The following is a 26925-nucleotide window of genomic DNA, read 5'->3' on the forward strand; positions in this document are numbered from 1 at the left end:
AGGACATGCCAAAGTTTTACAGATAACCTAAATTACAAGATCAATTTTTGCAACAAAATAGAACAGCCAACTTAAGTCGCGGCGAGGATCCAAAACAGCAACATACGTGAGCAGACAGCATTTTAAAATCCCTTTGGTTGAATATCAACATTACATGAAAATATTGTCAAATCCACTCGAGATAACAAACAGATGCTCCGAGTAACATCGCACCTGCAGGAAGGGATCTCCAGTTGCGCTGCATCCCCGTAAACGCAAGAGTTAAATGGGAATATACCCTCCGGATTGCGGCAGAAACCAGCCAGAGACCAGAAACAATAATTTCGTTGCTCTGTGGATGTTGCCTCCGCCGGTGACTGAACAACAGCCACTCCTGAACTTGTCAATCATCGCTTTTCTCTCTCCCACACACACACACAGGTGGTGGTGCTGAATTCCTCTGCTCTTAACTCCACCTCTCTCGATTATTCCGGCACTGTCACTTTAGCAAATCTTCATGCATTACTTCAACTTGGGCCAAAACCTTTGCACAATTCAATTGCTTTGCGTGTGTGGTTGTATTTATTGTGCTCGTCCAGCTTTACGTGAGCAAGGAATTTCAGTGCACCTCGTGGACGTGTCAATATGATCCAAAACACCGTGCCAGGCGGACCCTCACCTGTAGGGCTTCCTTTCGGCCTTCCCCCATACACCCTCTCGGTGCCGCCCCCACCCCACTGGCCGCTCAGCCCGCCCACGGCCCACCTCTACTTACCCGCTGCCACCGATCCCGTCGCGCAAGCCGGCGCCATGCGTCTTCTGTGTGCCAGCCTGGCAGCTTTCAGCCCCGACCGGTACCCGGCGCGGCCCACAGCCCGGGCCCCTCTCGCTCCCGCGATCAGCAGCACCGTGAAGGCTCTCGTCCGGACCAGTTGCTCCAAAACAAGCCCATCCTTAGCTCCAGTAACCAGTTCCCACTCTCCGCGACACCATGCTCACATACCCCAGTGCGCAGGCGCCATTCTTGCCGTCCCTTCCCCGGTGCGCAGGCGCCATTCTTGCCGTCCCTTCCCCAGTGCGCAGGCGCCATTCTTGCCCGGCTCATCTCCAGTGCGCAGGCGCTATTCCGAACTCTGACCTCCCCCGGTTGCCATTAGAACCATTTCCTGTATTAACAATGGGCAGCTGTGTCCGGTTTCCGGTAGGATGGTGGTGACCTGGGTCGCAACGGCCTCGCTGGTTCCAAGTCCTTTCGGTTTTCTGAACAATCGCAAGACACCGCTGGATATTGTGTACTGAAGGTCTGAACTGCTGCTGGCTGCGCATCGTCTGGTCAGCGGCTGCATCCACCCAAGGGGCAAGCTCAGAGGCAGTGCGTGGATCAAGAAACAGTGCAAGGGATTGCCTTTTCACAAGCTAAAAACTCTACAGATGCAACACACAAAATTCTGGAGGAACTTAGCAGGACAGACAGCATCTATGGGAAAAAGTATAGTTGATGTTTTGGGCATATAGTAACTATGTTTTTCTGCTATCATAATTATATGTGTTGCATGTGACTGTTGGTACCATACTTGCACTTTGGCCCCAGAGGAACACTTCCATTTGACCGCATTCATGTATGATTGAGTGACATTTAAACTTGAATTGTCACTTCAACCTCACCAGGCAGTGTTAATATACAGATGGCAAACTGTCCCATTAAAGTGTTACTACACATCAGCAATCCTGACAGATGTGACTCTACCACATCGAGGATGCAAAGACTATAGTGATTCTTCAGATGCTGGAAATCGTGAGCAATATACACAAAGTACTGGAGGAACTCCAAGTCAGACAGCATTGATGTAGGGGAACGAAGAGTCAATGTTTTGGGCCAAGACCCTTCATCAGGATTAGATTCCTGGCACAGAGAATCAGTCCATGGCTGATCCTTGTAAATGTCTTAAAAAAGGTCACAATTTCTTTATATTTGCTCAAAACCTGCACATCTGGAAGGCAAACTGAAAAAGCTGGAAACATCAAGTCAAGAAGCATGTATGGAAAGACAAACATGAGGAAATCTGCAGATGCTGGTAATTCAAGCAACACACACAAAATGCTGGTGGAACGCAGCAGGCCAGGCAGCATCTATAAGGAGAAACGCTGTCGACCTTTCGGGCTGAGACCCTTCGTCAGGACTAACTGAAAGAAAAGATAGTAAGAGATTTGAAAGTAGGAGGGGGAGGGGAAGGGGAAAATACAAAATGATAGAAGATCGAAAAGTTGAAGGGCTGAAGAAATTATAGATGGGGAGCAACGAGAGAGGGTTTTACTGAACTCCCGTCAAAGAGAAGATTTAAACTTCTTCAATGTAGGCGTCACTGGCAGAGGCTTCACAGTAGTGAATTTCAAAGGCAAACACGTATGGAAAGACTTGGATTAACAGCTGATTTTTCATTCGTTTGTATTTGATGGAATCCGTAACAAAACAAATGCTGGAAGAACTCAGCTTGTCAAGCAGCATCTATAGAAAAAGAAACCAATTCATGATTCATCTATTAATATGATCCCTCAAATGTTTTTATATTAATTCTTGGTTTCTCCTCAATAGAACTGGAGCACCACACAGAAATTAATGAATTAACAGAAATACGCCTGAGTTATGTGCGTGGCCCAGTGGTTAAGGCGTTGGTCCAGTGATCTGAAGGTTGCTAGTTTGAGCCTCAGCTAAGGCAGAGTGTTGTGTCCTTGAGCAAAGCACTTAACCATACATTGCTCTGCAACGACACCGGTGCCAAGCTGTATCGGCCCTTGCCCTTCCCTTGGACAACATTGGTGGCGTGAAGAGGGGAGACTTGCAGCATAGGCAACTGCTGGTCTTCCATACAACCCTGCCCAGGCCTGTGCCCTGGAAACTTTCCAAGATGTAAATCCATGGTCTCACAAGACTAACGGATGCCTATTTATGTAATTAATAAATAATACAGATTTAAGATTTCAAGAATTCATTGCAGTTTTAAGTTTCCACAATTATCATGTCACTATGCTATTAAAGCTTCAAGTAAATAGTTGTTCAGTGTTCTGTTCACAGCAAGGCATTATTTCTTGTGGTACTTTACAGGTGATTCCTTTGTCACGCAGCCGTCCCCACGTTGTACAAGCAGCAATGTCGATAAAGTTCAGTTGAATGTCGTGCTGGTGTGTTCTTTGCACTCTCCATCAATACTGAACCCATCATGTATACCAATTAAGTGATAATGCAACCATAAATAAACTTACGAAATAAGGTTAGAGAGTCAACCAGTTTAGCAAGTATTCATTTTAATAAAGTTTCAATCATCACTAAGGATAAAAACATGTTGTTATATTTTACAAGTAACTTTACAGGGGCAAAGTGCTGAAATCTCCAGAACGTTTTACTACTTTCCTGTAAAATAGGAGAGGATGTGCTTTTCCAACTCCCCCCACCCCCACCCTCCCATAATAAACTAAGGAATACATAAGGCTTGGATTTGCAATATGCCCATTTTTAAATATATGCTTTTAAAATGACAAGAAGCATAATCTGCAAAACCCAATACTAAAAAAAAATCAGAAACTGGGAATTCTTTATGATTAATGACAGTTCTTTGTACAATTTGTGTGACAGATAATGTTAAGTCAGTAGTTCACATCTCTCTTGATTTTTGACATCCAACATTAAACTCAACCCAGGTGAAAATACATCAGTTTGTTAACAGAGGTGTTTTATATACTAAGCCCAATACACAAAATATTTCAGATGGTGGAAATTTGAAAAAGGCCACAAAACATTGGAAGTATTTAGCAGATAAAGCAGCATCTGTGAAACATTTCAAGTTCAATATCTTCCACAATGGTTTCTATGTCATACATTTGACAATTACAAATATTACAAAGGAAAGGGATTAGGAATCCCAAGTCTGAAAAGGATAGGGGAACAGATCATTAAATTAATTTACATAGAGGAGTGATAAGTATACAGCACAGACTACATCCAGCATGGTGCAACCAAACATACCTAGTAGCTTCATGTGACAACCAAACAGATTCACCAACCTACAGGTCTGAAGCAAATTAAAAGAAAATGCTCGAAGCAGCTGGTCAGACAGCATTTGTGCAAAAAGGTAGTAAGTTTCAGAGTAACATAACAAAATGCTTGAGGAGCTCAGCAAGTCAGGCAGCATCTGTGGAGAAGAATAAAGGGACAATGTTTTGGGTTACACCAAGTCCTGCTGAAGGGTCTCGACAGAAACGTGGATTCTTTATTCCATTTCATTGATGCTGCCTAACTTGCTGAGTTCCTCCAGCGTTTTGTGTGTTACTCTGGATTTACAGCATCTGCAGAGCCTCTTGTGTTTGGAGTAAGTGTTTCAGATGAGCTTTGCTTCCCTTTTCTACAGATGCTGCTTGACCTGATGGATAGTTCCAGTATTTTCTGTTTTTATGTCAGATTTCCAGCAACTGCAGTTTTCTTTTTCCCTGAAGTACTAACATGGGAGAGCAGCAGGTACCAAAGGGAGAGATGTACACAGTGTTCTTGTGCTCACGTCTGGCCTATAATTTTATTCCTTGATTGCTGTCACAAACTGCATTTAAGTAATGATGAATAATCAAGTTTTTCCATAGAAATACTGTCATAGGAGTATGAACTGCTTATTTTAAATTACAACTGGAAAGATAATTTCCTTTTATGCTGTCATGAACAATTCTATCAAGTCATCTGAGTCAACTTTAATACCAGGAAAGGTAAATTTTCAAATTTTTAAATATGGTTTGGGGTCAGATTGAGTCACAAAAAGGTATTCAGTCTTATCAAATTCTAATGGATTTTCCCCAGACATTAATACAATTCATACCAGGCTGACATTCTTCTTCATTTTGAAAGTGCTACACACAGCACGACATCCATTTTAGACATACACTTCTAATTTTGCATTCAAGGTTATTCATTGTTCCACACTTTCTACCATTAAAATATTTAAGCTTTGGAAAGAAAAGATTGCGAGAATTCTTCATTACAGGTCGCTTTCGCCATACAGCGCAGTTGAAAATGAGACATAGTCCAGGGCTCCTGGAACGCTGCCTGGTCCTCGGTACGAAGGCATGCTGGAAATGCAGTACTCAGCCTGCTTGCTTGGCAGCTCTCGACGCAGTTCCTCAGGAAGAATGTAAGGCTGTTGAAAAACAGAAGTTATTTTGCAAGTCCATTTTAAAACATAAAGATTAATGTCTTCCAAAATCTTACATGAAAAGCTCTTAGTTAAAATACAAAATTTCTACTAACAGGCCACGACTGGGATATGAATACCTGACTTATGGACACCGATACATACAGTACAAATGAGGTCCCATAATAATCAATTCTGAAGTCTGACATATGTAAATTAATTCTTAGGAATGGCAGAACTAGTTTCATCTTTCTGCACTTTTAGTAATTGTTCTTATTAGTTTTATGTGCTTTTGACATTGTTTATTACAAAACTGTGGAGTTAATTGTTACCTTAGAGTATTTTTTGTGTATTTTTTTGATTGCGAGTAAAATCAGCTTACGGGCATGTGTACAGACGGAACCTGTTTGCTATTCCACTGCTGTCCGTAATTCTCCCCGTGACTGCATGGGTTTCCTCCCACAGTCCAAAGTTGTACCAACACACACAAAATGCTGCCTGGCCTGCTGAGCTCCTCCAGCATTTTGTGTGCATTGCTCAGATTTCCAGCATCTGCAGATTTTCACTTGTTTGTGATTTCCAAAGATGTACCAGTTGGCAGGTTAATTGGTGATTGTAAATTGATCTGTGATTAGCATAGGGTTAAATCAGGAGTTGCTGGGCAGTGCGGCTCAAGGGGCCGGAAGGGCTGGTTCCTCAATAGGTAAGTAAATTAATAAATTTGCATTTGGAGGAGTTGAAAAGTGCCCAATTTCATAGTGCAGGACAGAATTTAAACTACATGATCAGAAATAAGAACTATTTGCTGCAATGACAAGCTCAGCAGACATTAAAATGCTGAAAGTACTCAAGTCAGGCAGCAGAGAAACAGGACACATTTCACATCAAGGATTCTTGGATGACTGGCAATAAGCAGAGTGAGGATAAAGGCGTTGGTCAGGATGGCTGGAGTTCCACAGGGGTCAGTGTTGGAATCACAACTTTTCTCTTTATCCATTAATGATCTGGGTGAAGGAACTGATGACATTTTAGCCAACTTTGTAAGTAGTACCAAGATGGGTGAAGAGGCAGGTAGCATTCCAGAGGTAGAGAAAACTTAGGACATGGAGAACTTAGGAGAGTGGGAAATGAAGTGGTAGATGGCAGCATAGTGAAGTGTGGGGTTATGCATTTTGGTAGGAAGAATAAAGGCAGACTATATTCAAAATGGGGAGAAAATTAAGAAGTCAGAGGTGCAAAGAGATGGGGGTCCTAGTTCTGGATTCCCTTAAGGTTGAACTTGTTCTTTCAGTTGGTGGTAAGGCAAACAAATACAATGGTAGCATTCATTACAAGCAGACTAGAAAATGAAGAACAAGGATCTTCTGCTGCTCCCAGCAACCATAATGCAGAGAGCAATAATTGGCCATACCCAAAGAAAGATGTGCTAGTCCTGGAGAGGATCCAGGAAGTTCACAAGGAAGATTGACTGAAAGGCCTGATAGAGTGGACATGAAGAGGATGTTAACACAAGGAAATCTGCAGATGCTGGAAATTCAAGCAACACACACACACACAAAATGCTGGTGGAACGTACCAGGCCAGGCAGCATCTATAGGAAGAAGCACAGTCGACATTTCGGGCCGGGTCCTGATGAAGGATCTCGGCCCGAAAAATCAACAGTGCTTTTTCCTCTAGATGCTGCCTGGCCTGTTGCATTCCACCAGCATTTTGTGTGTGTTGCATGAAGAGGATGTTTACATTAATAGGATATAGTTTAGGATTTTAGGGCACAGCCTTAAAATAAATGGATGTCCCTATAGAGCTCAAGAATTTCTTCAGCAGATGGTGGTGAATCTGTGTAACTCACTGCCACAGAGGGTTGTTGAGGCCAAGTTGTTGGATGTATTTAAGCCAGAGACTGATAAGGTTCTTCATTGGTAAGGAGGTAAAGAGTTATAGGAGAAGGCAAGAGATGGAGCAGACTCAATGGGCCAAATGGCTAATTCTGCTCTATCTTAAGGCCTTCTGCAAATATTTTTAAATTTGCTGTATTTAAAAGATTTCAGGGTTGTTTACTGCATACATACTTCAATAATAAATGTATCTTGAATCTTTGGTACGCAGAACTTACCTTATCTCCTGCTAGAATCTTGAAGGAAGCCACGACCTGATCGGCTGTGTCTGTGTCAGCAGTCTCTCGGGTCATGAAGTTGATGAAGGACTGGAAAGTCACTTTGCCAGTATTATCTGGATCAATTAAGTTCATGATCCGAGCAAACTCAGCCTCCCCCTGCCAAAAGAAGTGTAATTTTTAAATGTGACAAAACAAAAACAGAGGGGACAATACAGGAAAAAGTCCAACAAAATGAAAAAAAAACCTTCTTCACAGATATGCCAACATTCCAACTTCTGAAAGATTTGAAAAGTCTCACATAAATGTAAGACATACAGCATGGAATAGGCCCTTTGGCCCATGATGTTGTACCAACCTAACCCTTCCATGCCATATAACCCTCCACTTTTCTTTCATCTATGTTCCGATCTAAGAGTCTCTTAGATGTCCCTAATGTATCCGCCTCTACCATCACCCTTGGCAGCACCTTTCATCCACCCAGTACTGCGTAAAAATTCTACCTCTGATGTTCCCCCCCCACTACAGTTTCCTCCAATTATTTCAAAATTATACCCCCTTGTATTAATCATTTTAGCCCTGGAAAAGGACTGGCTCTCCTCTCTACCCATGTAACTTATCATTCTATACATCTCTATCAAGTTACCTCTCATCTTCAGAAAAGCCCTAGTTCGCCTAAACCGGGGGTCGGCAACCCGCGGCTCCGGAGCCACATGTGGCTCTTTTACGTCTGTGCTGCGGCTCCCTGTTGCTTTGGGAAATAATTGGTTGTGGCGACCCTTTTCCTGGCACATCCGAACCGACTCACAATTAGATAGCCTACGGGAGTTTGCGAGCACAGAGCTTTGGAGCCTCTGCGCCGGGGGGGGGGGGGGGCAGGTTGAGGGAGGCTTAAAAGTGAGGCTGAAGATTTCGAATAAAGTTTTTTCCTTCGACTGCAGTTACCGACTCCGTGTCGTAATTTTAGCGCTGCGTGTAGCACACCGCTACATGGTCAGTATTTAATTAAAATGTATTTTATGTTAGTTTGTTAGTTTTTGAAATGTAAATCTAAATTTGAAGATTATGGTGATCTTGTACAATCTAAATAAGACGTTGTGGCGACCCATTTCCTGACACATCCGAACCGGCTCACAATTAGCCAGCGTTCAGGCTAAGGGAGATAGCCTACGGGGGTTTGTGAGTACGTGTCTTTTGCAGCATCCGCGCCCATGGGGGGCGGGTTGAGGGAGGCTTAAAAGCAAGGCTGTTTAGTTCGAATAAAGCTATCTTTGACTGCAGTTTACTGACTGCGTGTAGCACATCGCTACAACGTGTTTTTATCGCTGGCTGTCCAGAGGGGAGGTGCTGAAACGCTTTGTCGCGTGTCTGGAAGAAGTGAAAACTTTCCTGGGCAGCAAAGGGCTCAACTTTCCTGAGCTGGAACAGCCAGAGTGGCTGGAAAAGCTACACTTCATGGTAGACATGACAGCGCACCTCAACACGCTGAACACAGCTCTTCAGGGGTAAGGACGTACAGCCCTGCACATGTTGGAGGATGTTTTGGCATTCGAGCGCAAGTTGACGTTGCTTGCCAGAGATTTACAGAAAGGCACATTGTCTCACTTCCCCAATTTGAGAGAGTTCAAACAAGGTCACGACATGATAAATTCGGGGTATTTACATTCTGCAATCATCGCAATGCAAACATCGTTTGGGAAATGCTTCTGTGAGTTCAGAGAGGAAAAAAACACATTATCCTTCCCGGTCACTCCCCTAAGCATCGATCCATCCCTACTGAATACGACTGCATTGTCAGGTGTGAGTCAACCTGAACAAGTATGATAAATATTTTAATTGCCTATTATTTTACGTATATTCATATGTTTTCATTGTTCAGTGAAATAGTCCTTTTATTTTTCAGGTTGACAGCTGGCTGACGTTATTTTTGGTTTGCTGCTGGCGGCAAATTTAAGTTTGGCGTTTTTCATAAATACAAGAAGGACTCAAATAGACGTTGAGTATTTTACTTAAAAGTAACCTTCAACCCAACGTCTTTTTTTCGGAGTTCAAAATGTTTTTGTTGCATGCAGAAATGTAATTTCGTTTTCTCTGCAGGAGTTCATCAATTTCATAAATGCAACACATTATAGTTTGTTTATACATAGCATAAAGGCAAAACAAAACGTTGTATGCAGTGTTATTTCATTTTAAATGTCAAACGGGTTTTGCGGCTCCCAGTGTTTTCTTTTCTGTGGGAAACGGGTCCAAGTGGCTCTTTCAGTGGTAAAGGTTGCTGACCCCTGGCCTAAACTATCCTCATAACACATGCTCTCTAATTGAGGCAGCATCCTGGTAAATCTCCTCTGCATCCTCTTTAAAGCTTCCATAGCCTTCCTACAATGAGGTGACCAGAACTGAATACAACCCTCCAAGTAAAACCTGATGATCAAGGTAGCTAGAGAGAAACACGCATCAAGAAGACAATTACTTACTTCAGGATTCAAACTTAAAATAATTACAAGTAAAAGCCAGAGTATAGAGGAGGTAAATTTATTCTGTAGTCTACAATACATTCCCCTTGCATGCGGTGATTCACCAGCATCTTCCCAAATGGTAACGTAACCCAAATAATGAAAGGACCATGGAATTACAGAACATATCCTATAAAAACTCTCACTTTATAAGCATGACGTAAATGATACAATTCCCATAAATATTTGCTGTGAATGTTTGGGCCAAGGTCAGCTCAGTACTATTGAAAACATAATTTCTATTGCTGTAAGTTCAAAATGGATGGTAACCCCAAAACGTATTTCTAACTTCAAAAATAGTAAACATGCATCAATCATACCAGATCAAAACCCATGGAGATGAGACAAGCTCTGAGATCATCATGCTCCATCGCTCCATTCTTCTTCTATTGAGCAGATCAGCAAGCAAAAGGAACAGTTGAGGTATTTCCAGCAAGCGGATCCCGAACAGCCCACAGATGTCGAGGTGTACAGATGAAGTAGAGCAGCAAGGACCAGACCCAAATGATTCATTTGAAGTCCCAAAGATTCAATAGTTCCAAATAAGGCCAAAAGAAGTATTGTAAGTGGAACAGAGCAACTAACACAAAGATAAATCAGACAAGTGGAATAGAGAAGATTATGGACAAACGTGAAACAAAGAACAAATCATTGATGTAAACCAAGGATAAAAGGACAATTAAGACACAGAAGGGCAAAAGAAAGAAATTTAGAATTTTACCTGTATATGCAAAAATAATAAAACAGTTCAGTTAGTACCTGTATATCATTGCCAACATGTTCAAGGTTGATGAGGCAGGCTCTGAATTCCCTTGGTCGCAGCTTGCCAGAATCATCTAGCTTCACACATCATTGCAGCATGCAATGTTAATCTGGTAGTCATTGCGATTTATAGCATGCAGTGCAGAGGATCGAAACAGCAGCTCACTCTTCAGTAAAACATTGTAACTATTTATTAAATGGTCACCTTCAAAAAAAGTCATGGCATAGAAAGGGCATCCTCGAGTTGTAGATGAACTTGCTTTATATACTACTTGCTCGTCCACTGAATGTTGTCTGAACTTTGGATGTACTAAAGGTAAAGTATGTATTTTACAGAGTAAAGTGAACATGTTTCAAAGCCCAATTAACATTATTTAAGTCAACAAAACAGCTACTTTTGGTGTATGCTTCGAACTTGTAAGTTACTTTTAACCACCAAGTTGGCAATTATTTTTCATACACTAAATCTGAAGTAAAAGGCTAGCTAGACAACAGTCACAAAATGCTAGTGGAACGCAGCAGGCCAGGCAGCCTCTATAGGAAGAAGCACTGTCGACGTTTCGGGCCAAGACCCTTCGTCAGGACTTGTGTCCCTTCATCCTGACGAAGGGTCTCAGCCCAAAACGTCGACTCTACTTCCTATAGATGCTGCCTGGCCTGCTACGTTCCACCAGCATTTTGTGTGACTGGGTGAGAAGGGAAGTCAGTTACATCTGTGTAAAGTTCAGCATCCTTTGAAGCAGAGCGCACTTGAGCTGGGTCTCGGGTGTGCCATGTGAATGACCAGTGTTTGTACCCTTGGGTCTGAAAGGAAACGATAGCTTGACCATCTGACTGAAGTTGCTCTTTTCAAACAGGTCCCACGCTGTTCACCTTGCTCTTTCATTGATGTCAGAGACCATGAGACAGAACTCTCCTGGGAGGCACAGTGGTTAGCATGACACTTGATAGTGCCAGCGGCCTGGGTTCAATTCCCATCATCCTCTGCAGGGAGTTTGTACATTCTCCTCAAGACCCCATGGGTTTCCACCATGTGCTCCGGTTTCCTCCCACAATCCAAATTTGTACTGTTGGTAGGTTAATTGGTCATTATAAATTGTCCTGTAATTAGGCTAGGTTTAAATTGGGGGCTGCAGGGTCGGGGGGGGGGGGGTGGTGTTAGTGGAGAGGAAGAGATAGATACATAGATGAATCTATCCCATGAAATACAGCTCTTGCTAGCTGAGACCTGGTGCATACCCCCTGAAAAGATCTAAACCCTCAATAATTTGGGAAGACATCAATTGTCTTGGAAGGCAAAGATTTCATTGCATTTGGATAGTGCTAGACCACTCAGTATATCATCCAGCCAAATGGATAGATTATGACCACAGAATTTTCAATAAAAGCAAGAAGTAATTCATCCCATCACACCACTGTCTGTTCTTGGAAACATTTGGCATAATTTTCAGTGTATGCTTCTCAATTTTAAATTTTCCATAAAGAGTGATCCTTTCAGACAAATTCAGATTAAAGCAAATACTGTAAAATTGGAAGCCAATGTATTTAGGATTTCTTCAATGAGTACATTTTTATACAGCAAGGTACACTGGAACAGTATGCATTGTATTAACCAGTGCTGCCAAGTTCAGTGTTTAATTTAATTTGCACATCAGAACAAAGTGGGACAACATATTGAGTAGCTTTTAGAATTTGGTATTTTGTGATATTAACTAGTTTAGTTGGATGTACTTCAATTTTTTTTTGTGTGCAAGGAACAACTACATCAGGCCAGGTAGCTGTAAAGGAGACCATCTGTAAAATAGTCAACAACAGATATACAAGGTAAATAAGGTTAGATTCATATGACACACTTTTCATAAACAGGATATTTTTTGAGCTGACTGTTATTTGTTTATTTTCCCCAATGGTTTAACTTTAAATGTAATAAATAATGTATATTAGGACCTTGTAAGCTCTAGCAGCCTTCTCCAGTCCAACATTATAAAATATGTGAAATATGTTTCCAGCTGATCTTATTAACTTTTTGAATTGGGAAAGGATGCACACATAAATGCTAGCTGGGTTGTACAAAACCCAAGGATATTAAATGCTTGCCTTGCCACAAATGTCCACATACCATGAATGAATAATATAAAGTAAATACAGTACTCGGTTAAATTCCACTTTGGCTCTCCAAGTTATTATTTCCAACATGTCCAAACTTGCTGAGTCAGGCCAGGCTTTGAATTCCTTTGGTCACAGCTTGCCAGAATCACCCTAGCTTCACACACAATCTAGGTGCAACATGCAAAGTGAATCCACTTTTGGTTAAGTCCAGGATACTCTGGAGATGTGATGCTACATGGAGTGGGAGGTTGTGTATTAGAACGAGAGCCACTATAAAGTGTGAATTCGTTATTTCTATTAAATGTTTAACATGCGGATCTTAAAAGCACCACACTGAATGAAAGGAACAGTGTACCCTGTCAAAGTGGTTGAATGAAGCCCGGAATTCATTCATTTGTTGTTGAGTGATTCCTTTTGCATCTCTTGTTAGAATCTGCGTCTCGATCTCATTGATAGTCCTGGCAATTGTAGTGAGCAGCATCTCCCAGCCAACTCGGATGTGCTACCAAAATCAGTAACAAAGAATGTTCTTAAACATGTCTCCGCAGCATACCAAGAATTAAACAGTACAGTCAAACGTTTGTTGATTGGAACATTTCACTTTCTCACTGAACAACGATTCAACAGAAATGGCATATGTTATCGTGGTACCACCCATGGGTAACCAGCAACTCTGTTGTTGCTGATTCAATGTGTGGAAATCAGAAATATTCAACTCCTTTCCTACCCAGAGACATTGAACTTGGTCCCAAAGGTAGTCATATGAAAAGAACGGGTGTATTTAAAAGAAAGCTAGATAAGCATGTGGTGGTGGTGGTGGTGGTGGTGGGGGTGGGGGGGGGATATGTATACATTAGGTTAAACGGGGTTAGATGAAGGACTTGAGATCCAAGCAGAGCTCAGGGGACTGATTGGCCTTTCTGTGTTGTATTTCTGCAATTCTGAGTAGATTTCCATGTTACAGGTTTTGATGTTACTGTGGTACATTATTGTAAATCTTTAGTGATCAGGTCCCAAAAACTTTGCATTAACAGATATTTTCTACATAGCATAAAACAAGCAGGCTCCCATGCATCAATTAGCAGTATATATTTATTTATAATTTCAATTAAATGGGTTAGAAGATCTAACATTCACATCATTCTCTTCTGTGCTGTATCTCTACAACTCTATGAATCCAGTACCTCCATGGTATAGTTGGTGTGCTTGTTGTCAAAGATGAGGGCCTCTTGAATGAGCTGATGTTCTCCTTCTAGCTTGTCAACATTGGGTTTGTAGTTAATGACCACCTCCTCGTACTGTTTCAGTTGGTTCATTTGATCTTCCAGCGTTCCACTCATTGCAATAGAACTTTGAGCTATATCCTGTTGATAAATTCAAGTAGTTACATTATGATTCATGTAGTTATAATAATTAAACTAATACATCACACTATATTAAATTCGTATAGTTATATTACGTTGAGCACGACGACCTTGCGCTCAACATCAGTAAGACCAAAGAACTGATTGTGGACTTCAGAAAGGTAAGACAAGGGAACACACACCAGTCCTCAGAGGGATCAGGAGTGGCCAATTTCAAGTTCCTGGGTGTCAGTATCTCTGAGAACCTAACCTGGTAAAACATATCAACGCAGCTAAAAAAAAAGTTAGGAGCTTGAAGAGATTTGTTTTGTCACTGAAGTCACCTGCAAGTTTCTACAGATGTACTGTGGAGAGCATTCTAACTTGCTGCATCACTGTTTGAGCGGGGGGGGGGGGGGGTGCAGGGGGGACTGCTCCACAGGATCAAAGTAAGCTGCAGGGAGTTGTAAACTCAACCAGCTCGATCAAGGGCACGAACTTCCATAGTACCCAGGACATCAGTCAAGAATCTTTGCCTCAAAAAGGTGGAATCCATTATTAAAGAACCTCATCACCCAGGTCATGCCTTGTTCTTGTCGCTACCATCAGGAAAGAAGGTACAGGAGCATGAAGGCAGACACTCAACAATTCAGGGACAACTTCTACCCCTCTGCCATCTGATATCTGAATGGATATTGAACCCATGAACACTACCTCACGAGTTTATTTCTGCTCTTGCACTATTTAGTAACTGTTACGAATGAGGAGCACCTCTGATGGGCAGAAGGGTGCAAAGTCGCCCCCCCCCCTTTGGAGAAATCGCAAATCGCTACTATTTCAAGTCTGCTACCAAGGAAATGAAAGGGACAAAAGGAAATCTGCCAAGACAGTTGTTATTGATAAACAGCTCATGTCAGTTAATGAGAGAGAGAGACAACGCAGAGATACACAAAGTGGAATGTCTCCTCCTAACAAAAGCGGAACGGAACCACTGATTACTGCTATTGTCTTTTGGAGAAGGTTTGTGTACCAGGTACTGTTCTATTCATTGAAACCCCTCAGGGGGCAACTAGAGTGGGCTGGGTTTGATGGGTTGCATCATCCCAACCTGACTGACACCTGAGACCCCGTGAGTAGGGATAAAAGTGAGGTCTGGGGAACACCCCTCAGATGCACCAGGAGAGACGCTATGAGACTGGTGGGGGCTTGTGTGTGTGTCCACCCTTGCCTGGGTGAAGAGTCCACCACGGAATGGTTTAGCTATAGGACGGAGGGGTCATACATGAATGGCCACAACATCGACGGATCAAGATCGTAAAGGGAAGTCGGCAAGTCAATAGCTGCTACTGTTCTCTCTCTCTCTCTCTCCCCCCAACAATTGCAACACAGTGACCAACAACTACCGCAGCCTGCATGAACTGAACTGAACTTTATACTTCCATCGGACAATTCATTATCCCCTAGACAATGATAGAGCTTATTTCTTATTGATTATTATTATACCCGCACTTTTAGGTTTAGTATTGATGACGTATATTATCTGTATATTTGCATTGATATTTTTGTGTATTTTTACTAATAAATACTGTTGAAAATAGTATCACCAGACTCCAACGGATACTCCTATCTTTGTTGGTAAGACACCCAGTTATGGGGTTCGTAACATAACTAATTCAGTTTTTGCCTATCTCGTATTGCATTGCATTGTGTTCCTCTGCTGCAATGTCAACAAACTTCACGATACATAATGGTAATATTAAACCTGATTCCGATTGTGCTCACTTATTCACAGGCTATGTTTAGTATTTTGTGCTATTTTACCTTGTACCCTAACTGAAATACAAGCTCCCATGGAGCTTAAAGTAAATCTACATTCATTGGAAAGCTGCTCGTAACAAATCTGGCAATTATATTTTGGGGAGGGTCCACCTAAAAATTTGAGCCAAGATTTTCAGGAATAATTAGGATACAGAGGTTGATAGAAATCTGAAATTCTCTTGCACAAATGGCAAAAGATCGATGACAAATGCTAAATATTTAATCTGAGACAGATGGATCTTTATTAAACAGCATTAAGTAGGGGGAAAGACAACACAATGGTCAGTAATTTACCATAATCTTAACATATGGTGGGGCAGGCTCAAGGTTTTGTATTCCTCATGTACAGAAAGATACCCTTGGTACAGCCTGATGAAAAGAAACAAGGAGGATCCCAAGTACGACGGAAATAATGAAGAACTGGAGCAGAGGAAGTTTACTCTAAAGTCAGCGGGAAGTTCAATCTCTTGTATCAGGATGGAATAACATTGCCATAGGATTTAATAACAAGGATAAACATTACAAAATTATTTCACTGGAGAAAACCCATTTTGTAATTTCTACAAAGGTGAAGTGTTTGATTAACACTTGGGACAACCCAAACACTCTGGTTAAGTAGAGTCAGAATATTGTATAATTGGACAATTCTGTGACAATTTGAAGGGCTTTATGATTGGGCACTGAGTTTAATATAAAGAGGCTAGCAGGTGTCTTACCTCCATCTTACGCTGGATCCAAGGTCCAACGACATTAGCTTGGCTGGCAAACTGCCGACGGAGACGCTCATTGGAATGCTGCCGTACAACCTCCTCTTGCAGGGCCGAGTCTCTCTGAGGAACCATTTGCTTCATCTGCCATTTAAAATAACTGAGCCAATGAACCTATTCATTCCATCACATTTGCTTGAATTTCTCAAAAGCAATCTTGTATGCGAACACAGGAGAAAATCAGAATTCCTATTGCATCTGATATCATTCTTATCCATTTATTTATAGGATTCTCTCTTATCATAATATAGGATATTAATATCATATTGATAACCACCAGGTTCCCAACAGTTGCTATTCTTCAACCTTCAGGCTCCTGAACCAGCATGGATAATTTCACTCACCTCAACTCTGAACTGATTCCACAACTTTCAAGAACTCTACAACTCGTGTTCTCAGTTTTATGTAATTAATTTTATTTGCCTTCTTTTGCACCTTGGTTGTTTGTCAATCTTTGTGTAGTTTCGTATTGACTCTTGTTTTTATTTCTTCTACTGTGAATGCCCACAAAGAAATGAATCTCAAGAAGGTACATGGTGACATATATGCACTTTGATAATAGATTTGCTTCAATCTTTCAACTTTGAAATTTCTGTACCAAATACAAAATGAATCAAACATTTGATATAGAGGGCACTGGCTTGTTTGCATTGATAAGATGCCAGTGTGATATTAATACACAGCAGCCTCTCCGGACTCTGGATTGGGGATTGCCAAACATTATGTGGATTTTCTGGTGTAGTCTGTTTTGTCATATGCTTTTGTGATATAATTCTGGAGGAGCGTTGTCTCATTTTTTAAACTACATTGCATTTGTGGTTTCTAAATGACAATAAACTGAATCTGATAATCATTTAATGAGTGTTTGGCCACAGCAGTTTTCGTGTCTAGTGCTTGGTGATAGAAATTTGCCTGAAGTTCAGTATTGTGCAAAAGTCTTGGGCAAATAAATAAAGAGATAAAAACTTTTAGTGCAAAAAGATGGGAGAAAAAGGTGAGGGAGTGTTCATGGATTCATGGTCCATTCAGAAATCTGATGGCAAATGGGAAAGAAGCTGTTCTTGAAATGTTGATGGTAGCAATGCGAAGTGTGCATGTCCAAGGTGATGGGGGTCCTTAATGCTGGATGCTGCCTTCCCGAGGCATTGCCTTTTGAAGGTGTCCTCGTTGCTTGGGAGGCTACTTGCTACTCATGATAGAACAGCTGAATTTACAACTTTCTGCAGCACCTTCCAATCCTCCATACCAGATGGTTAGAATGCTCCCCACAGTACCTTTGTAAAAATTTGTATCTTTGGTGACATACCAATTGTCCTCGAACTCCTAATGAAATATAGCTGCTGTCATGCCTTCTTTGTAATTGCATTAAGTATTATAATAATCTTCAGAGATGCTGAATGCTGAACTGTGGCAATAAATGGTAGCCTGACATAGGTATTACTATTGCCCTGGTGACCCAAGGTTGAATAGAGAGCAAGTGAGATTGTATCCTCTGCAGACCCATTGTGGCAATAGGCAAGTTTCAGATTTTAGGATTGTGGGGTCCAAGTCCATAAATCCCTCAAAGTTGTCACACAATTTGATAGTGCTGTGAATAAAGTGTGTGGTGTACTGGCCTTCATTAGTTGGGAGATGGAGTTCAATAGCCACAAAGTAGCTCTGTAAATCTCTGGATAGACTGTACTTGGAGTATCCTTTCACTTCCGATTGCCTCATTATAGGAAGGATGTGGAAGCTTTGGAGAGGGTGCTAAAGAAATTTTGCCTGGATAAGAGAATGTGTCTTATGAGGAAAGGTTGAGAAAGCTAGTATTTTCCTGTTTGGAGTGAAGGAGGTTGAGATGTGACTAAATAAAAGTGTACGTGATTATGACAGACTTAGATAGAGTAGACAGCAGCACGTCTTCCCAAGATGCACTGGCCAATACCAGAGGACGCCCATTTATGATCAGTGGAGGTATGCTCAGGGGAGATGTCAGAGGTAGATTAAAAAAAACATGAAGTGGTGGTAGAGGCTGATACAAGTTTAAATTGGCACCAGGTCAGTATTGACCCTGTGTAAAGTTCATGTTCAAGTGTTGACTATATTAGGAGAATTTAGAATTGCCTTTCTATGAAACATGTTTAGCAATACAGTTTATTTTTAATTTAAATTTAAAGATTCTTACAAAGGCATGTGGATGGAAGGAAAATGGAGGGTTATGGTCTGCAAAACAATGGAGCAAAGGACCTGGAGTGTATTGTACGATTTGATGCTTACCCCCCTCCCCCACCTGGTCAGTGGGCAGAAATCCTTTCAGGTGACATGACCCGACTTACACAGACCCTGGCAAAGAATCGCAAGTGATATTTCATCAGGAAGCCAGCATCACTTTCACAGCAGGAATGACCAGAGCATGGTTTCAATGCTTCTGTAACTATTTATTCAGGTGGTATCAGACCTGACACAAGCAATGAATACAACAGTCTTTTTCTGCATACCTAATTGCAATAAGTCCAATGTCTAACTGACAGCAGAAACAAACTATATTGCTAAGCATATATCATAGAAAGATGACAATAAATTTTCCTAATGCACTCAACACATAAACACGGGACAAGACAGCTTGAATGGCCTTTCAGCCCACAATCTCTATGCTGACCATGATGCCAATTAAAACTGCAAATCAGCCTACACATAGTCCATATTTCTCCATTCCTGCCTGATCATTGTGTCCATCTAAATGTCTCTTAAATATTGCTACCATATCTGCTTCCACCACCTTCCCTAATTACACGTTCTGGACACTTACCCGTCTGTACAAATAGAAAATCATTCGATGGAAACTTCCTTTAGACTTTCCCACTCTAACCTTAAAAATATGGCCATTAATATTTTACATTTCCATCCTGGGGGGATTAAAAAACTCCCAGTAACCTTAAATTCCTTGACATTATCATTTCATGTCCTGGGACTATGCTATCACAAAGAAGTCACGACACACCTTTACTTCCTTACAAGTTTGTGCAGATTTGGCATTCAGCTAAAACATTGACAAACTTCTCTAAATGCTTGGTGTAGAGTATCCTGATTGGTTGTATCATAAGACAATAAGATATAGGAGCAGAATTAGGCCATTTGGCCCATCGTGTCTACTCTGTCATTCCATCATGGCTGATCCAATTTCCCTCTCACCCCCAATCTCCTGCCTTCTCCCTGAAATCCCTCATACCCTGATCAATCGAGAATCTATTGATCTATTGAATCTGCCTTAAAATTAGATAAAGACACGGCCTCCATAGCCTCCTGTGGCAAAGAATTCCACAGACATAGTCACCAGTGGTGTGCCTCAGAGATCTATTCGGGGGCCCTACTCTTCATAATTTTTATAAATGACCTGGAAAATAAGTGGACAGATGGGTTAGTAGTTTTGGTCACCTAATTACAGGAAGGATATTAATAAGGTTGAAAGAGTGCAGAGAAGGTTTACAAGGATGTTGCCGGGACTTGAGAAACTGAGTTACAGAGAAAGGTTGAATAGGTTAGGACTTTATTCCCTGGAGCGTAGGAGAATGAAGGGTGATTTGGTAGATGTGTATAAAATTATGATGGGTATAGATAGAGTGAATACAAACAGGCTTTTTCCACTGAGGCTGGGGAGAAAAAAAACCCAGAGGTCATGGGTTAAGGGAGAAGGGGGGAAAGTTTAAAGGGAACATTAATGGGGGCTTCTTTACAGGTGTATGGATGAGAGGGGTTTGGAGGGATATGGTCCAGGTGCAGGTCAGTGGAACTAGGCAGAAAAATGGTTCGGCACAGCCAAGAAGGGCCAAAAGGCCTGTTTCTGTGCTGTAATGTTCTATGGTTCTAATTTACCACTCTCTGGCTAAAGAAATTCATCCTCATCACCATTCTAAAAGGATGCCCCTCTATTCTGAGGCTGTGTCCTCTGGTCTTAGACTCTCCCATCATAGGAAACATCCTCTCCACATCCACTCTATTAAGGCCTTTCATCATTTGTTAGGTTTCAATGATGTCACCCCTCATTTTTCTGAATTCCAGTGAATACAGGATCAGTGCCAGCAAACACTCTTCACATTCAATCCTGGAATCATTTTCTTGAACTTCCGTTGAACCCATTCCAGCTTCAGCACATCCTTTCTTACGTAAGGGGCCCAACCCTGCTCACAATATTCCAAGTGAGGCCTCACCAGTGCTTTGTAAAATTTTAACATCCTTGCTTTTATATCCTAGTCCTCTTGAAATGAATGCTAACATCACATTTGTCTTGCTCACCACAGACTCAACCTGCAAATTAACCTTTAGGGAATCCTGCACAAAAACACCCAAATCCCTTTAACCCTCAGCTTTTTGTATTTTCTCCATTTAGAAAATAGTCAATCCTTTCGTTTCTTCTACCGAAGTGCATGAACACACACTTCCCGACACTGTATTCCATCTGCCATTTCTTTGCCCATTCTCCTGATCTATCCAAGTCATTCTGTAGCCTAATTCCTCAAAACTACCTGCCCCTCCACTTATCTTCAAATCATCTGCAAACTTTGCAACAAAGATGTCAATTCCATCATCCACATCATTAACATACGACTTAAAAAGAATTGATCCCAACTCAGACCTGTGAACCCCACAATCACCGGCAGGCAGCCGGAAAAAGTTCCCTTCATTCCCACTCTCTGCCTCCCATAAATCAACCACTGCTTTCTCCATGCTGGATGGAGTCTTTCCTGTCACACAGCCTCTCGTGTGGCACCTTGTCAAAGGCCTTCAGAAAGTCCAAGTACACAACATCAACCAATTCTCCTTTGTCTATCCTGCTTGCTATTTCTTCAAAGTATTCTAACAGATTTGTCAGGCAAGATTTTCCCTAGAGGAAACTATGCTGACTGTGGCCTATTTTATCATGTGCTTCCAAGTATCCTGAAACCTCATTCTTAATAATCAACTCCAACATCTTCCCAACCTCTGAGGTTAGACTAACTGGCCTATAGTTTCCTCTCTTCTACCTCCCTCCCTTCTTGAAGAGTGGAGCGACATTTGCAATTTTCTAGTCTTCCACAACCATTCCAGAATCAAGTGATTCTTGAAAGATCATGATTAAGACCACCACAATCTCTTCAGCCACCTCTTTTAGAACTCTGAGATAAACACCATCTGGTCCAGGTGACTTACCTACCTTCAGACCTTCCAGTTTTCCAAGAACTTTCTCTCTAGTTATGGCAACTTCACACACCTCATGACCCCTGACACCTGAAATTCCACAATATTGCTGGTGTCTTCCACAGTGATGCAAAATACTTACTCACTTTGTCTGCCATTTCGTTGTTCTTTATTCCTACCTCTCCAGGGTTATTTTCTAGCAGTCCGATATCCACTTTTGCTTCTCTTTTACACTTCATGAATCTGAAGAAACTTTTGGTTCCTCTTTAATACTATTACCTTCGTATTCCTTTTTTTACCTTCTTAATGACTTTTTCTGTTGCCTTCTGTCGGTTTATAAAAGCTTTCCAATCCTCTAGCTTCCCACTAATTTTTCCTCTATTTTATGCCCTCTTGAGGGATTTTATGTTGGCTTTGACTTCTCTTGCTAGTCACGATTGTGCCATCTTTCCTTTAGAATACTTCTTCCTCTTTGGGATGTATATATCCTGTGCCTTTCAAACTGCTTTCAGAAATTCCAGCCATTGCTGCTTTGCCATCATCCCTGCCAGTGTTCTTTTCCAATGAATTCTGGCCAACTCCTCTCTCCTGCATCTGAAATTCCATGTACTCCACTTTAGCTTCTTCTCATTTCAGTGTGAATTCAATTATATTTTGATCACTTTCTCCAAAGGGTTCTTTTACCTTAAGCTCTCTTTCTGATTCATTGCACAACACCCAAACCAGAATAGCTGATCGTCCAGTGGGCTCAAACACAAGCTGCTCTAAAAAGCCATCTCGTAGGCACTCCAGAAACTCCCCCTCCTGTAATCCAGCAGCAACCTGATTGTCCCTAACTACCTGCATATTGAAATCCCCCATGACTCTTGCAGCATTGCCCTTATGGCATCCATTCTCTATTTCCCGTAGTAATTTGTACTCAGCAGGCCAGGCAGCATCTGTGGTACAAATTACAGTTGACTGAGTTCCTCCAGCATTTGGTGTGTTTTGCCCCGCTATAATCTTCCAGCCATGATTCAGTGATGCCTACAACATCATACCTGCTAACCTGTAATTGTGTTGCAAGTTCATCCACCTTATTCCCTATGCTGTGTGCATTCAGATACAACACCTTCAGTCCTGTATTCACCCTTTCTGATTTTGTCACCCCATGCCCAACCTTTTGATTCCTAACTTTGTCTTAAGTCTTACCAACATCTGCCTCCACAACCTCTCCATCAACTGTTCTGGCACTCTGGTTCCCATCCCCCAGCAACTCCAGTTTAAAGCCCATCCTGCAGCATGAGCAAACCTTCACACTAGGATACTGGCCCCCCTCCAGTTCAGGTGCAAACTGTCCCTTCTGTACAGGTCCCACCTTCCCTGGAAGAAAGCCCAATGATCCAAAAATCTTTTGCCCTCCCTCCTACACCAACTCCTTAGCCATGTATCAAACTGTTATAATCTTCATAGTACTGGCCCTGCTATCAAGGAGTATGGGTAGCAATTCTGAGATCACAACCCTGGAGGTCCTGCCCTTTAACTTAGCACTTAACTCCCTGAACTCCCACTGCAGAACCTCATCACTCATTCTACCTGGACTATGACTTCTGGCTAGTCACCCTCCCATTTAAGAATGCTGAGAACTCGATCCGAGACATCCCAGACCCTGGCACCCTGGAGGCAACGTACCATCCAGGAATCTAGCTCTTGCCCACAGAACCTCCTGTCTGTTCCCCTAACGAATGAATCCCCTATCACCACAGTGTGCCTCTTCTCCTCCTTCCTGTCTTGAGTCACAGAGGCAGGCTGCATGCCAGAGACCTGACCACTGTGACTACCTCCCCAACAGTAACCAAAGTGATATACCTGTTGTTGAGGGGGATGGCCACAGGGGTACTCTGCACTGGTTCCTTAACCTCTTTCCGCTTCCTGACCGTCACCCAGTTTCCTGCATCCTGCACCTTGTGTGTAACTACATGTCTGAAATATCATCCCTTCTGCCTCCCAGATGATCCAGAACTCATGCAGTTCCAGCTCCAACTCCTTAACGTAATATGTTAGAAGCTACAGCTGTTTGCACTTTCTCACAATTGTAGTGGTTGGGGACACTGGAGGTCTCCCTGCCTTCCCACATCCCGCAAGAGGAGCAATGCAATATCCTGCCTGATGCCTTTACTGTTCTGGCCAAGCAAATATAAAGGAAACAAGGACTTGAGCTTTTCTTTCCTTTCTCTGACTGAAGCCTGTCTTCGTTGGAGACCTAAAGAGCTGAAGCCTCAAGATCACTACTCTGACTTTGTCCACTCAGACAATGTCCACTGCACTTGCCCCGCCTTCCTTTAATTTGCTCTTACTAATCAATTCCAAACACCGATTGGCTGCTGGTCAAAGCTCTATTACGCTGCCACAACCCGCTCCTGCCTTTAATCCTCGGGCTGTGGACCTGTTTGAAGTCCCCTCTTCTCCGAACGTCCGATATCCGGATTGGCTGCTGGTCAAAGCTCTTTTAACTGTCATGACCTGGTATGGAAACACCAATGCCCAAGAATGAGGAACTCACACCACCCCTCCCCCACCTTTACACCCACGGCACAGCAGTGGAATCTGCAACCAGTTTCGAACTCTTGAAAATGCACATCACACAAAACCTCTCATGGTCCCAAGAAAGCATCCAATACGTCAAGAAAGCTCACCAACACCTCCACTTTCTGAGGAGGCTGAAGAGAGCTGGACTTTTGCAGGTCATTCTACAGATGTGCAATAGAGAGCAACCTAACTGGCTGCATCACAGTATGGAATGGAAACTGCACTGTGGCAGACAGGAAGGCTCAATAATGGGTAGTCAATACCCCCCAAAGCATCACTGGCACCTGCCAACCCGCCATCACGGACTTGGATAGAGAAAGGTGCTAGGAAAGGGCCAGTAAAGTCATGAAGGATCCCACCCACCTTGCTTTTGGACCATTTGTCCCACTTCTATCAGAGAGGAGGCTACGTAGCTTCCATACCAGATCCACCAGACTAAAAAACAGTTACTTTCCCCAAGCAGTAAGGCTGAGCAACACCTTCACCCACTAACTCCACTACTACTTTATTTCCCATCAGTCATCTTACAAACATATGATCAATGAATTGAAGCTATCTTATGTATTTACATTTATTCTATTTTAATTTTTATTATTGTGTAATTTATCTTCTGTGTTCTCCAATCCACCTGAATCTGCTGTCACTATTACATTCATAAACGAATTCCACAGATTCACCACCCTCTGGTTGAAGGAATTAGTCTTCATCTCTATTCCAAAGGGACGTCCTTCTATTTTGAGTCTGCGTCCACTTGTCCTTAGACTCCACCAGTACAGGAAATATCCTCTCCATATCCACTCTACCTAGGCCTTTCAATATCCGACAGATTTCAGTGGCATACCCAGATTCCTCTAAACTCCATCAACAACAGGTTCAGAGCCAGAATATGCACATCAGACATTAACCCTTTCAGTCCTGGGATCATTCTCTTCTTGAACTTCCTCAAGACCCTCTCCATTGCTTAGCAGATCCTTTCTTAGATAAGGGGACCAAATGCCTTTTCAAGCTTCAGTATCACATCTGTGCATTTATAGTCCACTCTTCTCGAAATAAATGCTAACACTGAATTTGCCTTCCCTATCTCTGGCTTAACCTGCAAGTTAGCCTTTATGGAATCCTGCTTGATGACTTTCCAGTCTCCTTGCGCTTCTCATTTCTGAACTTTCTCTCCATTTGGAAAATAGTCTATGCCTTAATTCTTTCAAACAAAATGCACTTTACTACACTATATTCCATCTGCCACTTCTTTGCCCTTTCTCCTAAACTGTCCAAGTCCTTCTGCAGACTCCCCTCTTCCACAACACTAGCTAACTATAACCTCTGTCCATTACCTTTCACACCCTTACTAGTCAAGTAACAATTTCATATTGTCCACAAACATGGCCACAAAGCCATCAGTTTTGATATCCAAATCATTGACAGAAAATGTGAAAAGAAGCAGTCTTAACACTGACCCCTGTGGAACACCACAAATCACTGGCAGCCAACCAGGGGAAAAAAAACCTTTAGTCCCCTTTTTTACCTCCTGCCAATCAACCTATCTTTCATCTGTTTCTTTCCTATGATACCGTGGGCTCTCATCTTGATTAGCAACCTCATGTGCAGCACCTTATGATGGGCCTTCTGAAAATCCAAGAGGACAACATTCACCAATTTTCCATTGTCTGTCCTGCTTGTAACTTCCTCAAAAAAATTCCAACAGATTCATCAGGCAAGAAAACTATGCTGACTTCCTCCTATTTAATCCTGTATGTCCAAGAATCCTTAATCTCATATTCAACAATGGACTCCAACATCTAACCAACCACCATGCAAACTGACCTATAATATCCTGTCTTCCTCACTTCTTAAAGAGTGGAGTGATATTTGCAATTTTTCAGTTCTCCAGAATCATTTCAGAATCTGGTTACTCTTAAAAAAATCATGACGAAGAGACTCAACATCTCCTTCTTGATCTCAGATTGCCCAACTCATTAGAATGCCTGTCTTTCTCATTTCTCTGGTGAGTAATGTAACTGCACCACCTCCTCACCTCGCTCTCCAGCAGGTCTAAAGCACTGATATCTATAACTCTGAGCTGTCAGTCCCGTCCCCTCACAAAATCTGTACAATGCCCACACCAACATACTCCTGCACTCTGACACAGGCACGATTATCGGCTTTACAGCGGAAACACCTTGGACTGAAAGAAGTTTTCTTCCACCCATCAGACCCACCATGTTCCTGATCCAGTCCCTGAACTAATCTCTATCTTAGCATCAATCCCTCCATTTACTGATCTGCTCTTTGCTTCACAGCACCTCCCCCTCCCCCCCCACACTCTAGGTTGAACTCTTCTGACCAGCAGCTGTATCACTAAGCCTCCCTGCAAGGATGTTGGTTCTCCTCCAGTTTAGATGCAACCCGTTCCTCTGGCACTGGACCCACCTGGCCTGGAAGGGAGCCAACTATCCATGTACCTGATGCCCTCCCTCCTGCACCAGCTCCTTAACCACATGTTCAGCTGCATTATCTTTATTTATTGGTGAAGTTCATTGTAAGAGGTCACACCACCTACCCTGTCAAGTGCTTGGATTCATGGACAAGCAGTGCAGGGGTCAGAGGGGAGGCCATCAGGGTGCAAAG

The 26925-nt window shown here is 42.3% G+C and overlaps 2 protein-coding genes across 9 annotated transcripts in view; both read right to left on the bottom strand.

The window, feature by feature from the left end:
• Nucleotides 1-1009, bottom strand: part of mtr (5-methyltetrahydrofolate-homocysteine methyltransferase) — an 87857-nt gene extending 86848 nt beyond the window's left edge. For all 3 annotated transcript variants that reach the window (XM_059985657.1, XM_059985656.1, XM_059985658.1), the window contains exon 1: nucleotides 755-1009. In XM_059985657.1, the coding sequence (XP_059841640.1) occupies nucleotides 755-791 (37 nt within the window). In that variant the 5' untranslated portion in view covers nucleotides 792-1009. The remainder of the gene's footprint in view (nucleotides 1-754) is intronic.
• Nucleotides 1010-1137: 128 nt separating this feature from the next.
• LOC132402708 (alpha-actinin-2-like) overlaps nucleotides 1138-26925 on the bottom strand; it is a 104058-nt gene continuing 78270 nt past the window's right edge. For 5 of the 6 annotated variants that reach the window (XM_059985669.1, XM_059985665.1, XM_059985668.1 and 2 more), the window contains 6 exons: nucleotides 16525-16659; nucleotides 13832-14011; nucleotides 13003-13149; nucleotides 10097-10162; nucleotides 7264-7422; nucleotides 1138-5156 (listed from right to left, as the gene is read on the bottom strand). In XM_059985669.1, the coding sequence (XP_059841652.1) occupies nucleotides 4998-5156; nucleotides 7264-7422; nucleotides 10097-10162; nucleotides 13003-13149; nucleotides 13832-14011; nucleotides 16525-16659 (846 nt within the window). In that variant the 3' untranslated portion in view covers nucleotides 1138-4997. Of the gene's footprint in view, nucleotides 5157-7263; nucleotides 7423-10096; nucleotides 10163-10535; nucleotides 10617-13002; nucleotides 13150-13831; nucleotides 14012-16524; nucleotides 16660-26925 lie in introns of all 6 variants that reach the window. The other variant, XM_059985670.1, reaches the window with a different exon arrangement.

The sequence above is a fragment of the Hypanus sabinus genome, chromosome 12 (genome assembly GCF_030144855.1).
Source record: "Hypanus sabinus isolate sHypSab1 chromosome 12, sHypSab1.hap1, whole genome shotgun sequence".
NCBI lineage: Eukaryota > Metazoa > Chordata > Chondrichthyes > Myliobatiformes > Dasyatidae > Hypanus > Hypanus sabinus.